Source organism: Schistocerca gregaria, chromosome 4 (genome assembly GCF_023897955.1).
Source record: "Schistocerca gregaria isolate iqSchGreg1 chromosome 4, iqSchGreg1.2, whole genome shotgun sequence".
Classification (NCBI taxonomy): domain Eukaryota; kingdom Metazoa; phylum Arthropoda; class Insecta; order Orthoptera; family Acrididae; genus Schistocerca; species Schistocerca gregaria.
In genome coordinates, this window is record NC_064923.1 from 756780050 (window position 1) to 756799322 (window position 19273).

The following is a 19273-nucleotide window of genomic DNA, read 5'->3' on the forward strand; positions in this document are numbered from 1 at the left end:
AATATGCAAAATTTCAAGTGCTGTAGTCCAACCAACACAATATGTAACTTCAAAAATTCTAAAGTCCCTACCAGAAGATTACGACTTAGTCAGTACCAAATGAAAGTATGCTATACATTCTATCTGCGGCTTAATACAATGAGAGAGATTTCTAAGTGGAAAGCATATAGAACTGGACTTTTTTGCGTTACTTATGCTTCTACTGGTGCTACCTCATTTATTTGCATGCATAAGCACTCCACACATGGAGCCTGAGCTAGTGTTTGCCCTAGTATATACTTCTAAATATCATTTTTATTTGTTTGTAATTGCTAATATAGGTTTTTTAGTGAATTCACATGACAAAACTGAAATTAGGAGACAGAATAGTGGGCCAACACTACAGGCATGTTTATAAGTAGGGGAGAATCAATGTATAAAACAGAATGTTCTGAATTAATTGATATCCATATTGATGAAAATCAGCCAAAAATTATATTTGATGCATTGATCTGAGCTTCATAAGATTCGCATGACCTGTGGTTGTGGGTGACTTTCCCAAAATCTACCCCTTTTCCTAGACCTCTCTAATCCTTTTCCTTACCGAGCGAGGTGGCGCAGTGGTTAGCACACTGGCCTCGCATTCGAGAGGACGACGGTTCAATCACATCTCCGGCCATCCTGATCAAGGTTTTCAGTGATTTCCCTAAATCGTTTCAGGCAAATGCCGGGATGGTTCCTTTGAAAGGGCACGGCCGATTTCCTTCCCAATCCTTCCCTAACCCGAACTTCTGCTCCGTCTCTAATGACCTCGTTGTCGACAGGACGTTAAACACTAACCACCACCTTCCTTTTCCTTCACCCTTCTTCCTTCCCCTTCAACCCTTCTGCCTGAAGAAGGAGCCACTGGCTCCAAAAGCTTGCCAATTACAACGGTCCTTTATGTGTGTGTTCTGCTGTCACTTGTTGTTGTTGTTGTGGTCTTCAGTCCTGAGACTGGTTTGATGCAGCTCTCCATGCTAATCTATCCTGTGCAAGCTCCTTCATCTCCCAGTACCTACTGCAACCTACATCCTTCTGAATCTGCTTAGTGTATTCATCTCTTGGTCTCCCTCTATGATTTTTACACTCCACGCTGCCCTCCAATGCTAAATTTGTGATCCCTTGATGCCTCAGGACATGTCCTACCAACCGATCCCTTCTTCTAGTCAAGTTGTGCCACAAACTTCTCTTCTCCCCAATTCTATTCAGTACCTCCTCATTAGTTACTTGATCTACCCACCTAATCTTCAACATTCTTCTGTAGCACCACATTTCGAAACCTTCTATTCTCTTCTTGTCCAAACTATTCATTGTCCATGTTTCACTTCCATACATGGCTACATTCCATACAAATACTTTCAGAAACGACTTCCTGACACTTCAATCTACACTCGGTGTTAACAAATTTCTCTTCTTCAGAAACGCTTTCCATGCCATTGCCAGTCTACATTTTATATCCTCTCTACTTCAACCATCATCGGGGATAGGCTACAACCTTGTCTCACTCCCTTCCCAACCACTGCTTCCCTTTCATGCCCCTCGACTCTTATAACTGCCATCTGGTTTCTGTAAAAATTGTAAATAGCCTTTCGCTCCCTGTATTTTACCCCTGCCACCTTTAGAATTTGAAAGAGAGTATTCCAGTCAACATTGTCAAAAGCTTTCTCTAAGTCTACAAATGCTAGAAACGTAGGTTTGCCTTTCCTTAATCTTTCTTCTAAGATAAGTCGTAAGGTCAGTATTGCCTCACGTATTCCAACTTTTCTACGGAATCCAAACTGATCTTCCCCGAGGTCGACTTCTACCAGTTGTTCCATTGATCTGTAAATAATTCGTGTTAGTATTTGGCAGCTGTGATGTATTAAACTAATAGTTCAGTAATTTTCACATCTGTCAGCACCTGCTTTCTTTGTGATTGGAATTATTATATTCTTCTTGAAGTCTGAGGGTATTTCGCCTGTCTCATACATCTTGCTCACCAGATGGTAGAGTTTTGCCAGGACTGGCTCTCTCCAGGCTGTCAGTAGTTCTAATGGAATGTTATCTACTCCCGGGGCTGCGTTTCGACTCAGGTCTTTCAGTGCTCTGTCAAACTCTTCACGCAGTATCGTATCTCCCATTTCATCTTCATCTACATCCTCTTCCATTTCCATAATATTGTCCTTAAATACATCGCCCTTGTGTAGGCCCTCTATATACTCCTTCCACCTTTCTGCTTTCCTCTCATTGCTTAGAACTGGGTTTCCATCTGAGCTGTTGATATTCATACAACTGGCTCTCTTTTCTCCAAAAGTTTCTTTAATTTTCCTGTAGGCTGTATCCATCTTACCCCTGGTGAGATAAGCCTCCACATCCTTACATTTGTCCTCTAGCCATGCCTGCATAGCCATTTTGCACTTCCTGTCGACCCTGAAACTCTGTACAACCTCTGGTTTTGTCAGTTTATCCAGGTCCCATCTCCTTAAATTCCCACCTTTTTGCAATTTCTTCCATTTTAATCTACAGTTCATAACCAATAAATTGTGGTCAGAGTCCACATCTGCTCCTGGAAATGTTCTACAATTTAAAACCTGGTTCCTAAATCTCTGTCTTACCATTATATAATCTATCTTATACCTTTTAGTATCTCCAGGATTCTTCCATGTATACAACCTTCTTTTATGATTCTTGAACCAAGTGTTAGCTATGATTAAGTTATGCTCTGTGCAAAATTCTACCAGGCGGCTTCCTCTTGCATTTCTTAGCCCCAATCCATATTCACCTACTATGTTTCCTTCTCTCCCTTTTCCTACTGTCGAATTCCAGTCACCCATGACTATTAAATTTTCGTCTCCCTTCATGACCTGAATAATTTCTTTTATCTCATCATACATTTCTTCAATTTCTTCGTCATCTGCAGAGCTAGTTGTCATATAAACTTCTACTACTGTAGTAGGCATGGGCTTCTTGTCTATCTTGGCCACTATAATATGTTCACTATGATGTTTGTAGTAGCTTACCCACACATCTATTTTTTATTCATTATTAAACCTACTCCTGCATTACCCCTATTTGATTTTGTATTTATAACCCTGTATTCACCTGACCAGAAGTCTTGCTCCTCCTGCCACCGAACTTCACTAATTCCCACTAAATCTAATCTATCCATTTCCCTTTTCAAATTTACTAACCTACCTGCCCAATTAAAGGATCTGAAATTCCACACTCCGATCCGTAGAATGCGTTTTCTTTCTCCTAATAACGACGTCCTCTTGAGTAGTCCCCGCCTGGAGATCCGAATGGGGGACTATTTTACCTCCGGCATATTTTACCCAAGAGACGCCATTTATCTATCCAGTTACATAATTTTGTCATTAATTGATTGTTTTTGTTGTTACAATAAATTTCTTTGTTATACATTATTTTTCTCTATTTTAAGCCAGAAGTATTATGTTTTTGGCCATAACAATTTTTCTGAGGATATTATTTCTGCCATTAAGTGCAAATTTTTTTTAAATAAGCCCACACTTGGATGACCCCCAGTCAAACTGTACTCCACCCAAATCCTGTGTTACAAGTGTAAGGGGATGAACAGTGGTTTTTAAAAAGTATCTGCCCTTTTCAAGTAGGGAACAATCTATGATGATCAATGTGAATAAACTAGCACCTGTCTTAATCAGTCATTAGTTTACTTTACTCAAGCAGCCTTTAATAGCTACCTGTGCTTGTTAATGTATAACTTCACTTGTTCCACATACTCCAAGGTTTTCCTTTGTGATGCAGTTTACAGGCAGCAGTGTGTGAGTGAATGAATGAATGAATGAATGAATGAACACCAATAGATGAGAAAAAGGCAGTTCAGGAGTTGAAGACATCATAAAGACTTTTACAAATGAATGAGGACAAGGACACAAAGTATTCATTGCATAGAGACAGGCTGTAAGGATACTATCTGGTGTCAATCCTGCAAATTAATATAGGCAAATGTTTAAAAAACTATATCTAAAAACAAAGATGCTGTAACTTACAAAACGAAAGCATTGGTATGTTGATATAGACAATAAACACACACTCAAATTTCAAGCAACCCAAGGTTGTTTCATTAGGAAAGAGGGAAGGAGAGGGAAAGAGGAAAGGATGTGGGTTTTAAGGGAGAGGGTAAGGAGTCATTCCAATACTGGGAGCAGAAAAAAGGACATGCGCGCGCGCGCACGCACACACACACACACACACACACACACACACACACACACACACACATCCGCACATATACAGACACAGGCAGACATATATAAATGCAGAGAGGTTGGGCATACTAGTAACAGCCTCATAATACATTTACTCTCTCAAATGAATTTTGTTGTGAACACTCAGGCACAATTTGAAAATAATAATAGCATTCATAGAACACAAAGAACAAACAATGGAATATCCAGCATGGAATGTGGCAATATTATCAAAAGGATAGTTGCTTCTCAGTATGTCGTGGAAATGATGAGTTGCAGATAGGCAACAACAAAAAAGACTCATAAGATAAGCTTTCAGCTCAGGCCCTGTTGGTCGAAAGCTTATTTTGTGACAGTATCTCTGTTGTTACCTATCTGTGACTCTGCATCTCCAATATATGGTGAGAAGCAGCTATCCTTTTCATAATAATGACACTAGGGACAAAAATAGCCTCAATTATACATAATTTAAAAAGAAAGGAGCAAAGTGTGCAGCCATAAAAATATATGACCACATCCTTTGTGAATTAAATGTGCTGGCAGACAAAGAAAGCTTGAAAAGTTTAGTGAAATAATTTCTTCTTGACAGCTCCTTCTACTCCGTATATAGACTTCTGAGTAGACAGTATGTAGATTTACGTGGTTGGGTAACAGTTATCAGATTCTATTGGAGATTAAAGAAAAAAATCCCGTTGTGTAAATGGGCAGCATGCAGCAATTTTTTCATAGAGAAAATTTAGCTTATTTGCCAAGAAACAGATAGGCCAAACTTGTTAGTGTAATCACTGTAAATGAGGCTACCTTAATTTTATATTTCAATATGGTAAATTATAATTTTTTTCTTGTTATTGAAAACCTTTACAGATTAGAAATAAAAAATGCTAAGTGCTGTGCAAATGACGAATATATTTTAAACTCTAAAAATAAATGTAAAGCTGCCTGGACTGTCATTAGAAGGGAAATAAATAATACTAATAAAGAAAAGAGTATCCCTATTGACTGCAATATTCTCAATGAATATTTTGTAAATAGCATCACCACCCCACCCATCAATTCTGCCTCTGATGCAGAAGCATTGCTCACTTGTGCAAAACAGACAAGAAGTGGGAAGTTCACTTGGACCCGAATCACATTAAATGATATTCACAAGTCAATAAACAAATTAAGTAATTCCAAAACAGAAGATTATTATGGACTCAGTAATCTCATCATTAAACGTCTAGCAAAAGAAATTGAAATGCCACTTCTTTCACTATCAAACAGATTACTTGATCAAGGAATATTCCCTGACTGTCTTAAGCTCACAGTTACATTGCCTGTGTATAAAAAAGGTGAAAGAAGCCTCCCAAATAACTACAGACCCATTTCCATAGTACCAATCATATCCAAGTTAGTAGAAAATTGTGTGCATATGCAGATATACAGGTATTTTGAAACCAACAATATTTTAAATGAACAACAGTTTGGCTTCAGGTCACACCTATCAACTGTAAAAGCAGTAGAAGCTTTGGTAAGCAATGTTTATGAAGGGTATGAAAAAAGGGTATCAATGTCTGGAACACTTATTGACCTAAGTAAAGCTTTTGACTCGGTGTCACATGACATACTCATCAAAAAATTAAAATACTATGGCATTGAAGATGACACACTCTGACTATTCAGATCTTATCTAAGCAATAGGTTACAACTTGTATATGTAAATAGGCAGAGGTCAGAAATACTCCCTATAGAAAGAGGAATACCCCAAGACTCTGTTCTTGGACCTTTTCTGTTCATTGTCTATGTCAATGACTTCTCGAAATACATACCGTGTAAGAATATACTATATGCTGATGATATGACATTAATAAGTACAGGAGAGAACTTACAGAGTGTACTGGTCAAAAATAGAGAAATGATGCAAATGGCTAATTACTGGTGTCAGGCTAATCAGCTGTGCATAAATCAAACAAAAACAGAAGAAATAATATTTAATCTCAAAGTGACTAAAAATGAAAACAAAACAGTGAAATTACTTGGGCTAATCATAGACCAAAAGCTCTCATGGGAAGGAGACACCAGTTATCTACGTAGTAAACTAGCACGAGTACTTTTCTTATTGTATAAATTAAGAAACAGTGTGAGCAAGCAATTGCTACTCCAATCGTACTATGCTTTTTTTCATTCCCAACTGCAATATGGAATATTGCTTTGGGGTAACTCCCCAGGGGCTGAATGTATTTTCAGATGGCAGAAGAAAGCAATCAGGTGCATGGAGGGGTTAGCACCCAGAGAGTCCTGCAGATATTATTTTAAATCTCTTGGCGTAATGATAGTGCCAAGCATGTACATATATAACTGTCTAATATATGCCAGAGAAAATCTGAAAAAATTGAACATGAGGTGTGATGTGCATGCACACAGTACAAGAAACAGTCACCTGCTGGACTTGCCTTTCACAAGACTTGCTGTAGTCCATAATAACTATAAGTATTTAAGCATAAAATTTTTCAATAAGTTACCATGCTCAGCTCGTACAGTACCACTAAATAAATATAAGAATACATTGCAAACCTGGCTAAAAAACAACAAATTCTATACAACTGAAGAATTCTTAGAAACTAATCATCAAAATATATGTTTTATCTAAGTTGTGAAGAAAATGTTTTGATATTTTATAAGCTAGTTATTTACTGTGATTCTTTTCTTATGTGTGTATTTAATTACTGTATAAAACATTGTTTTACATAATGCTGAAGAAAAGGTCTTTAGTTCCTTTTCTCCCCTTTCTGTAACTATTTGAATATCGTACTGAGAGTAAAGCCCTCTGTAAACTTTGACGAAGCCAATTGTATGAAAAATACTGAAAGGCTAATAAAAAAATATTCTATTCTATTCTATTCTAAATATTCTATATTCTATTCTACCATTTTATTTCAGCTCTTACATGATCCATCATTTGAGTCATAATGGTTATCAGTAAGGAGCTATTTTTTTATAGGGTGAATTATTGGAAGCAAATGATGTAAATATATATTACATGCACACATGTTCCACTTTTGTGTTTACTACCTATTGGAATTTTTTAAAAAGAAGGATAATCAAACCATCCCACTCTTTTAAGAGGAACAATAGAGCTTCTATGGGTTTACTGAAACAAGATTTATGTTAATTTTCAAACCATCTTTCCAATAAATGTTAAATACATTAAATAAAAATTTTATGATTTTTCACTATGTTTTCAAAGAACTGAAATGCAGAAATAAGCAAAGAATTAAATAAGTCCGATATGACTTATTCTTGTTTCCTACACCAAGAGGTTGAGAAGCTTTTTAGTATAGAACATTCATTCATTTGTTCATTCATGCATCATGATCTGTGAACTGCATCAGGAAGTAGAGCCTTCATGGACATCGAATAATTCATCACCACTATTCTCTGAGTTTTTACCTTAGATGTGCTGCACAGATGCAACTGATACAACATGATTGTGAGCACTTTCCTGCTATGGTCTCAAACCTTCATTACATGGTTTTAAAACCACAGCTTGTTGATAATAATAGCCCAAATGCATCCACCAAAACTATGGAAATTGCTACAGTACATTGAAGGTCATATCTAAGATCTCAGTTGCATTGATAATTAGTTATAACTATGGCTGGGATTTTTTGACCTAAAACTCACCATAACATGCAATAAAATATGTTAATCAAACAATGGAAAATCCAGGATGGAATGTAACAATACCAGAGAAGGAAAGTTGCTACTCACCATATAGCGGAGATGCTGATTTGCGATAGGCACACAATTAAAGCTTTCGGCCATTAAGGCCTTTGTCAACAGTAGATAAACATGCACAGATGCAGGCGCACACACACACTCACATAAAGGCAAGAGCTGAGACCACACTGCGAACAGCAGCACCAGTGCATGATGGGAGTGATGACTGGGTGGGTGTAAGGAGGAGGCTGGGATAGGGAGGGAGAGGGATAAAATATGTTGTTAGACCAAACATTGATAAAAATATACATAATAACACAAAAATTATGACCTAACAATATTAAAATGAGATAAAATTTCTGTTGTTACGTAAATTAGTAAGTCAGTTTATGGTAACCATTTGCTTAAGAATAAAATTTACATGAGAAGCAAGTTAAACTATAGAATTTAATGTTGTTGGAGGCTTTTTATCAACATCAGAACAGAGCTAATCTACTATGTTTTTTACAGTCTCATTTTTACTTCAGTCTCCAATTTAAGAGCTTTGAGTGACTGTATATATAGGACATTTAAAATGGGCAATATCATTTGAATCTAAATGATTGAGAGAACTTTTCACTCCACAAAATCATTCAAATGGGATGCTGTGTATGGATACCCTTCATTTTTTACGAACACCTTTTCCATTTTCGTTGATACTTCTTTTACCACTTTACTACAAACAGCTTCTAATTTACAAACTTCCAGCATGCTATTGTAGCTGTGGTTCAACAACTTCTGTTAATCAGTACAATGGAAAACCAGTCCAAAGTTGCAAATTTTAATTTTTATTCCATGACAAATAGTTTCAGGCTGAGACCTAGTTACAATGATTTGAAAATGGGTCTTGGCATGAAACTAATCATTGTGTGAACACTCTGTGTGAATAAAAAAAGTAAAATTTGCTACTTTGGACTTGTTTTTCATTGTACTGAGCTTCTAATTTATTACAATTTTTTTCCTTTGTTCTGTCTGCTTTACTAGTGGCAATCCTGACTACTCCAAAGTAGTTATGGTAGCAGGAATAAATCCAGAATTTGAGTTTATGTACAAACGTTTGACTGGAATTTCAGTGTTGGACTATTTCTTGGCCAACTGAAGCAGCTACACTGCTATTTAATGAACCAGTTATGCTTTTTACAATATTACAGTTCTGGCAGTAAAAGTTGCAGGCAACAATCTAGGACCCCCATCTGGTCAAAATAGGAATTGACGGGTAGGAAATATCTGTGTCTAACAATTTAAATCTACCAGAGCAGGAAAGTTGCAACTCATCATAAAGTGGAGATGCTGATCCGCAATAGGCACAACATGATGATTCACACAATTATAGCTTTCGGCCATTAAGGCCTTTGTCAGCAGTATACGCACGCCCACGCACGCACGCCCGTGCATGCACGAACGCGCAATTTGCCTTAATGGTCGATAGCTATAATTGTGTGAATCATTTTGTTGTGCCTATCACACCTCAGCATCTCCGCTTTATGGTGAGTAGCAGCTTTCCTGCGCTGGTATTGTTACATTACATCCTAGATTTTCCATTGTTCGATTTAACAATGTAAGTCTCAACACATGAAGTGGCTTTCAAAAATACCTTTCTGACACAGAAAATGTACTATGAATCTCTTCAGCAACTCTTTGTAAGGCATGAACTAAACAAGTGATCTGCACAATTTTGCTGTTTAATGCTTTTTATGAATCAGCATCTTTCACCATTTAAGGCACAGCATCCATTACAAACAGTAGTATGTTGGTTTATGTCATGCTTAATGCCTTTGGGACATACAGAACCATAAATGTGTCAAACATTTAAGTAACAGTGGAAAAATCAACTATTTCCAAATATTCACAGCTTATCAGTAACTTTTCTCCTCGCCATCTTCTTCCAAAATTCCCACAGTGACATTTGCAACTTATCTTCCCATAGAACCTGTGGTTTCATTGATTTGTACCCACATTTCTTTATTTGCAACCTGATATCTGAATTTCTGCATTGTTTCTTTGTAAATTTGACTCACATAGTCCTTTCTTAAGGTGGAAAATTGAGAAAGAGATTCCCCTGTGTGTTTTTCTAAGAATTCATTAAATGTAAATACATAAAACTGCAACCAGTCACTTTTTTGAATAGTTATTTATTATTCCATGAACCGGTTTTGAAGGTTTTCAGGTTCATCTCCAGATGGTTCAAAAACTGGTTCATGGAATAATAAATAACTATTCAAAAAAAGTAACTGGTTGCAGTTTCGTGTATTTACATTCAATTATCAGTCACAGGTTCTAAAATATTTGTAATGAATTCATGAAATTTTGGATGATTCTGTTTACTTAAGGGAATGTTAGCAGAAGGAAATGCTTTACAAAGTTCTTCATGGAATAAGATTGATGGGATTTCCCTGGAGCATGTGTTGTAGTGTTCTCTCCATTTTCACTCTGTTGCTTTCCATATTTGTGTTTTCCTGTTGCCACATGCAGCTGAACGTTAAATGACTTCTCTGTAGTTGCTCTTACACTGCACAGTTTACAATAGAGTATTTTATCACATCAGTCAAAAATATTTTCTCACTGTATTAAGACACAAATTCTTGTTATTTTACTGGAATACATTGTTTCACTGTCAGCATTTTTTATGAACTATAGTACACATGCTTCAGACTTTAAAAAGATTGAAAACACAATGAGACATTCTTTGCCATTCAGGGTCCACAATAGATTTAGTTACTACCTGCTCATAGAGTAACAATAGTCTACACAAACTCACAGTTTCTTTAGGGTGAAGTTCATGTTGTGTATTCACATTAGATGGGGGAAGAAGCTAGATATTTACCATTTTCTGGGAAACAAAAAGAGATGGATAATTCTAGAAATGGAACATGAAATAAAGAATTTGCAGGGGAAGAGTTCTCACCTTCTCAAAAGTATAAAAATGTAACGAATATGATTATTTACTTAGAAAAATATATTCTTTCAGAGAGAAATGGTCATATATGCACAAATAAGACTTAACAGATTACAGTCATTCATTTAGTTTTCCCATGACAAGCAGTTGTATGCCTCATTTTTAACTGTCTCCTCCATTTTTACTCACAGGACATCATCATAATCATCTTTTAACATTACAGGACATATTGGGACATATTGAAGTATTCGATACTGTAGACTTTTAGGGGATGTCGATACAGATATGCAAAATGTAAAGGGAAACTTTGGGGATGTTTAAATATTGTACTGTGTCAATATTAGGACATTTTGCACAGAAAGAACAAAAATAGAATTAATGTAAATATATATTAGTGTTAGCAACCTATTTTCATTCAATTTTGTAATTATATTTCATTTTGTAAAAGAAAGACTCACTGTTTGCTGTAGCTCTGATTAATTGTATAAATTATCAGTTTTGAGCTAAATTATTTCGTATAATATGGACAAGATACTTTTAAAAACTCACCAGCTAAAGAGAGGGTCTATGGATGAGCGTTTGATGCACACTTCTGGAACTTTCTATGGAGAGGTTCTGTGTTATGATCGCAAAAGTGCGAAAACTTGTGAAAACTGTTTCATGGCCTAGTTTCGGGGAACGATTTGTATCAAGAAATATTGCTGGAAAGATTTATTTACGTTTTGAAACACGATTTGAATCATTTTACATATAGGTAGTTGTTCCGGATCACTCAAGAAATATCCAGAATCAAATGTCAAGATATTTCTGGAAACATCGGTACAAATCTGGTGAAGGTTATCCAGAAGCTGGTAGAAAAATGTTATAAAATCTATTTGGAAATTATGCTTGTAAGAATTTATATGTACTGATCCTTTTACTTACTTTAATCTGTACTAAAATTCTGTAATGTCTAATTTAGTTTTAAGTCGTGAATTGCTATCGTATTGTAAACAAAACATTGTCAAAGACTCTCATTGTTTGGAAAGATATTAATACACCTAGGAGTTGTCAATTGCCAGTTCGGATATGCAGTGCGGTTAGCTCGGAGAGTCGGTTGTTGAGTCTGTGAAGTCTGTCAGTTCTGTTTGTAAATAAACGTCTGTAATGAAGAATTACTTGTTGTCGTCAATATGAACTCGAGACCTTTTGCACGAAGCAGACACCTCCTAATGCAACGTTTTAATTTGGTTGAGGAAGCTGGGATCGCTATAAGTGCAAACAAATTGAAGTGGAACGTTTTAATTTGGTGTTGAGGAGCTGAAATGTTATAATCTGTACATTTTAGAGTACAGATTTAAAGATATTTCTGAGGCAAAATGTCAAATCTCAAGCCCCTAAAAAGGCACGTACTGGAGATCTACCAATTTCTTGTTGTATGCTGTCTGATATTCAGTACACTGATCTGATCTGAAATTTATAGCTTATGTTACCCAGCTTTTACTTCATGGAATCATGTCAAGCCCATTTTTATTTTTAAGAAATGCCATACAATTTTTGTTTGCGACATTTATTGCTTTTCTGTTCATATTTTTGAAGGAATTATAGCCTGAGGGGGCACTGAAGCTCTACAAACTGTTTTATAGATATTAAATTGATTTTCATTTACTTTTCAGTAATCTTTTTCCTCAATGTAAGTTTGAGCACAGTAATACTGATGTACTTACTATATTCAATCCTTTATTGAGTGGTCTGAGATATCTATTCCATATGACTCAGAGTAGCAATTTCAAATATTGTATTCCACCAGCTTTACTCCCATCTGAATTGAGGTTTTGAAGCTATTGTAACTTTTTGGTAACCATATACTGATGGATCCTCATTTCACAGCATTTGTCCCCATTGTTATTTAACTGGTTATCTTACTGTGGTACTATTTTCAATATTCATTACTTCCATAGTTTTTATTAGATATAGCTTCTTCATTCTAGTTAATTTTTCAGTTCTTCAATCCTTGTCAAAACCATGTATCTTCCTATAGTTTTATAGGTCACACAAATGTTTGCTGCAATGCAGTATTTTTTTCAAACTCATCCTTTTTAAAATATTTGCTTTTTCTTAGACATATTGTCTCAATTTAATTTCTTCTCACTTTATCTTATATCTTTATGAATGAAATAACAGAAACTTTCAGGAAAAATTTATGTTATCTAGACTGATGGACCCACCCGCTAAGCGAGCAACACTTGAGAGGGATGTACCACTAATACCAGGTGGCAGAGCAACTACAAGTGAGGACCACTTGCCGACAGTGCCCAGGCAACCAGTAGCTAAGCGATCAGCTAGTCTCACTAGAGCTGATGATCAGAATAAGCAAACTCTAGTCATTGATATCACAGGTAAACGTGGGAATCTCAAGGCAATGTCACCTGCTGGGAAGCCTGATGTTCCTGAAAATTTAGGGGATGCTATTAGAAGGTGAGATGTATGATCTACATACATAAACATAAAGTACTATAATTAGGTTACACTTATTACTGACATCCGGATGTGAAAAACATGTTGGTTTATTGTTTATAAGTAATAAGTACTTCTCAAATGGTGTTAATTGCTCTTCTTCAGTATTTGTTATTAGACCAAAAATTTTGCCTAGTCAAACCCACTACAATACAGAATATCATAAAATTCTGCAATATTTTAATCATCCACAAATATTACTACACTGAGGCAGACAAAATGTATACTATGCTCTCACAGGTTTTCTGAGTGTGATTAATTAAAATGTAAACTAGTTATTGATAGTTCCATCTTTTGCTGTTTCACTTATCCTTTAGATGAAAATTAAAACAGAAACATTAACTAATTTTATGTCACATTTTTATCATTGTATGGTATTTTGACCATCAATTGCATGGAATCCATATAATCTTTTACCATGCAAAAATGCACATACCCTGAAAATAATATCTAAGGTAACATATGATTTATTTTGCTTTCAAATGTGTCATATCATCACCACTCTCTCTGAGAAGGTAATGCAACACTTTCTCTCATTTCATATTTTCCTGTGCCATTATATGCTGAAGAACCTTGTTTATTCATCCTGTTCCTCTTTTTGACTAAACATTTTTTTATCCTTTCTGTTAATATTTTGTACTGTTTCTCCCTTCCTGTGAATTGTTCTAGTGCTCCCCATCAACTGTTCCAGAGGTACAGAAATTGGCACCTATTTTCAAAAAGAGCTGAAGTCTGCTTACCTCAATTCTGTTGAAGAATTTACATACTGGAAAGTGACATCAAACATCAGAATTAAAAAGACTTCTGCTCTAATTGGCCATGATCTGAGGAGAACAAGCCATGATTTTTGTAAATCTTACATAATAAATATTTTTTGTTACAATATTTTTGGAGAATCTGTCATTTCGAAGGTACAAAGGATACTAGAGCATTTATGAAATACAACTTCATACATTTACCATTTTTTAAATAATTTTCATTGTACTCAACACCTATCCCTATCCTTTTAAATCACTGATGAAAGATGTTTTGAACTGTTCTCTATTGTACATTGTCTTTTAGACCTATTTTCTGCAATCACACCATTACAAGTAATTACAGTAACCAAGATGGAATACATCCCATACTACTTGTTGTCTAGAGTTGGAACATTCACCCTCCTACCTATAGAGTGCTGTGTCTTTGTTGTTTTATTGGTGGTTCTTATTTTATGGAAAAAAGACAAAGCTATATGACACAAGATCAGCACTGCAGGACTGATTTTTGAGAGCTTTGAAGTTAACTGCAGCTAAATAGCCAGTACCAAATTTTCACCAATCTGTTGGAACTTTGTAGTGATGAGTGATCAACTGCCTTCTGTGTGAATGGATAACTTCAAGCATCTTATATGACCTGAGACTAGCATTGTTCTACATATATCCTCCTCATGGCAGTTCCTTTGGTGCTGAATATCACATGTTTCAATACTCCACTTGCAGCAAACAATGCTCGCACATTTTTTACTTAACAGGTAGTATTTTTGAACTGCAGTGAATGCACCCTCAGCTTCAAGCACATCTTTCTATTTTGTTACTTATTTGGAATACTGCAGTAAAATAGTCATTTATGACTGCCACAATTATATCACACACAGAAAGATGAGCAACCTGCAAACATTTCTCCTCAACATCCACATCTCACTCAAGGATTGTGTTGCTGACAAATAACAAATTCTCCCTTCTTCAGTGGGGCCTTATGGAAGGTGTACATTGCAGATCCAGAGAAGCTCAATGACTCATCATCTACTTGGAAATATGTCAGACACTCATCTTCCTGAAGTAGTTTCTATACTGCTATGACATTCTCTTCAGTGACTAAGGAAGGAGGTCAACATTAAGGATGAATACCCTCTTTGCTGCAGTTACATGCCTGACACTCCCTAAGTCAATGGAATATGGAAGAGCTGTATGGATATCTACTCTAAACTCTGAAGACATTTTTTCAAAGCGCTATCACTGCTAGATGTTGATATTACAATATTGCAAAGATACTCTCTACTCTTCTTTCATCCACTGCAGCATCTCTTGATGCTAACTCATCCATAGATAAATGGCAAAACAGGTCTTTTCTACAGTAGAGCAAAACATGCACAGAAGTAGATGTTGACACACCCACCAGTTTCCTCATTCTGCAAATATTTTTCAGATACCATAATAAATGTTTGACCATCCACAATGTGCACCTGACCATGACAGCAATGTTGAGGGATGTTGTACTCCCCAACAAAACAGAGTAATTCATCACATATTCAGGGTAAACAGAACAGAAAACTAAATATATGCTTTTATAACACTCCAAAACTGTTCCAGGTACTCTAGCATGACACAGACTAACCTAATTGGCTTTTTATACATGATTTCGTTTCAGGTAAGATGTAATGTCTACAGCATAGTCATGCATAGCTTATCACATTTTAGGCAGACAAAAAAACACAACAAATCATTTCAGTAAACACACTCATACAAATGTATCTTTTTAAATAACATAATTTGAACTTTGGTTGTGGCACCAGGACCACCTCGGTATATAACTGAACCATAGACTATTGCTTGTATTAGTCACTAGAGTCACGTTTTATTTATTTACTTTTTTTGCATGTAGTCATCAAGCTCATGACTTATACAAATGGCATATATGGGTTGTGTAGTTAATTAATATAAATATCACTTACATTTAATAGTGGTCCGTATATTGACCTTAATATTCTAAATATATTACATGTTACAACAGAGAACATATAACTCAAGAGTTCACTGAGTGAATAGAAACACTTACTTACTAGGAAAGCTTTTAACTCCTTGTGGAACAGCTTTGCTTTTGCAAGTTTTTACAGTGTGTGGCACCTTGTTGAATCATATCTGCCCATTAATATAAGGAGTATTATCTGTTATTTTTAATGTTGTCCTCTGCCTGAAGTAGTTACTCTTACTTCTGGTATCATATTAATGTTTATCAATGCACTTATTTACTGTGTTTTTAATATTCATAAAAAATATATTAAGTTTGTTCAAATATAAGGAATATATTTTTAAAAATTTATGTGGGACATATGGATCATGGCAGAACTCTCTGACCTTAGCCCATACATTAACCTTAGCTTCTGTAATACTAATATTCTGTTCAGGTGCATGTCTGCTTCGAAGTACTACAGTTCAATACCATAATTAAAAAGTGTATAAATTGTTTTTTAAGGTTTGACTTGGAACTATTTTTGCCAGTTGGCCTATCACATACAAGCTACTCCTGATTCTCTCACATGCAGAATTAATGTGGTTTACCTAATGAAGATTTTTGTCCCAGTGAACATCAAGATATTTAATGTTATCTGCTTGTACTGATGCAATACCATATATATTGTTTATTTCAACCTTATGAGGGTCAGTTTTTTAAAACACTAATAGCTAGGGTTTACTGATGTTAGTGTTTAGGTCTTGGTGTAGAAAATATATGGTTACTTAAGTAATACCCTTAGAAGCAACTGACTGTAATGCCACAAAGTCTTGCTCATAAAACAAGAGGCATGTGTCATCACCACTGCTTACTAGTTGTGAGATGCAGGGTTGTGTCATATCATTGACTTAAACCAAGAAGAGGAAGGGGCCAAGGATTGAACCTTTTGACACCACCTTGATTACTGTATCCCTAGAAGACTGGAAATCTATGACCGTATTATGCATTCTGTGTAAAAGTTAAGTACACTGCTTGTGATTAGTTAAGTATGTGAACAGTAACTGCATAGAAGACTGATGTCATATGCCTTCAATTTTTTAATGAGAAGCCATGGTTCGACTTAGTCAAAGGCTTTGGAAAGATTTAATAAGATTCCCATTGTCCTATTTTTTCATCTAGGAGGATATACACTTTGTGGAGAAATTTAATAATGGCAGCTGTTGTGCAGTATTTTTTCCGACAACAATGCTGTATTTCTGTTTCGAATTTTTTTGTAAAATAAGGAGAGTGCTGAGAAAGGATAACCATTTCAAAATCTTATTAATGGTGGGGATCAACACTATCAGGCAGCAGTATGAAGCCTTTTTTGTGTTTCCCTTCTTATGCACTGCTTTATCATGCTTATTTTTAGATTACCAGACTAGGGTAAATGTTTTCTCAAGTTACAGTTTATGAGGTAGATTAATGGTTTAACTGTGTCTTTTGTGCATTTTTAACTGCAACATTTGATATACATTCAGCCAGATGACTGTTTGTTCTTTAATGTGATAAATTTCTTGCTTATTTCATTTTCCTTAACCTCATCAAATTCAAGTGATTTGATCCGATATCTCTCAGTGCATGTCTATTGTGTGTGTTGGATTTCCTGTTGGTGATATGAAATGTTTATTAAAAGGATTACATAATGATTTAGTGTGTTTTATAATATTACCATCCTGTAAAATACATAATTGTATGCTATCATTGGCTTTGAAGATTTTTCAATAGGTGTTGATCAGTTTCAAGGAGGCCTTGCTTACATTCAAGGACTGTGATACTTCAATACCATGAACCTATTTTATAAGGTTTAAAACTTTTGCTTTAAAGACTTTTTAGCTTGGTTACATTTTTGTTAAAAAATATGCAATCTTGATTTTTACAGGACATGTGTCATATATTCTGTCTAAGTTTAATAAGATTGGATGGAAGTCACAGCTGATATTTCTTCCACTTTGAGTATGTGTTGGTTCTGTCCGCATTTCTTTAGTTTGGCAGCAGGAGTTGCGAGTACCTCAGTAGAATAGTGTAAGACTCATCCCATTTGTTATCTGACTCTTCCACTTGATAGATGGTATCCCATCTCTCTAAGCTATTTTAATTTTAAGAGAGTTGGTGTTACTGTTATTCAGTTCTCATTTCTTTCCCAAAGTTTTGTTATTCTTTAAGGAGCTGGTTTTCTGTAGTCTATCTGTAGAACAAGGTGGTCTCAGTTATGAAAGTCTGCATTACTATCCTTAACAGTGTCTTCAGCAATTTGGTTAATTATTGCATAATCTGTCCTAGAAGAACTAGAAGCTGAGACCCTGTTGTCTATGGAAACTACAGTTTTAAGAATGTATGAAGTTAATAAGTCTATGAGTTTGATGTTAGCTATTTTGGTGGAGTTTGCATCAGTTTTAAGTTCTCGAAGTACAGCTAAGATCATTGGGACCAGTCTGCCTAATTATGGTACTGAATGGAAAATCCATGGTTGGATAATGATAGTATTATGGGAAGGATTGATTGCTACTCACTATATAGTGGAAATGTTGAGTCATGGACAGCCACAATAAAAAGAATATGAGTGAGCTGTGTTTGTGTGAATGTGTGTGTGTATGTTGTCTATTTCAGAAGAAGGCCATCTGGCCAAAAGCTGTCATGTTTAATAGTCTTTTTGTGCCTGTCTGCAACTCAACATCTCTGCTATATGGTAAGTAGCAATCTGTCCTTTTCATAATATTCCTACTACTTTAAGTTTTATTACATTGGCTCCTTGCCCTTTTAGTTGGATTACAATTCCACTCACTTCCCTCTTCACTATGCTGCTCTATAAGTGCAAGTTCCTTAAACTGAATATGTCTATTGACAAAGACTGCCACACCATTGCCTTACATTGTTTTCTACAATAATTGTTTGCCAATACAAAACCATCTAGTTTGTAGTATCTAATTTCAGAACATTTAGACCATGTCTGGTTAACACTAACAAATGGGGCAAGTACTCATTTACAACAAGATTATCTTCACTGTTGTATTTACCTTTCCTGTGTGTGATTACTTTAGGTGCCCAGGATTCGCACAAATCTAGTTTGTCTGGTTGATCACTGCTGTAATGTTTCTTTTCTGAAATAGCTTCAGGAATATGTGCTAGGGCTTTTGGTTTGCTCCTGTTGCTGACTAGGGCACAGAGA

General features: G+C 35.6%; 1 protein-coding gene across 1 annotated transcript in view; it reads left to right on the plus strand.

The window, feature by feature from the left end:
* LOC126266717 (uncharacterized) overlaps nucleotides 1-19273 on the plus strand; it is a 252508-nt gene that overhangs the window by 156583 nt on the left and 76652 nt on the right. Inside the window, exon 8 of the mRNA XM_049971187.1 lies at nucleotides 13054-13317. Within this exon, the coding sequence (XP_049827144.1) occupies nucleotides 13054-13317 (264 nt within the window). The remainder of the gene's footprint in view (nucleotides 1-13053; nucleotides 13318-19273) is intronic.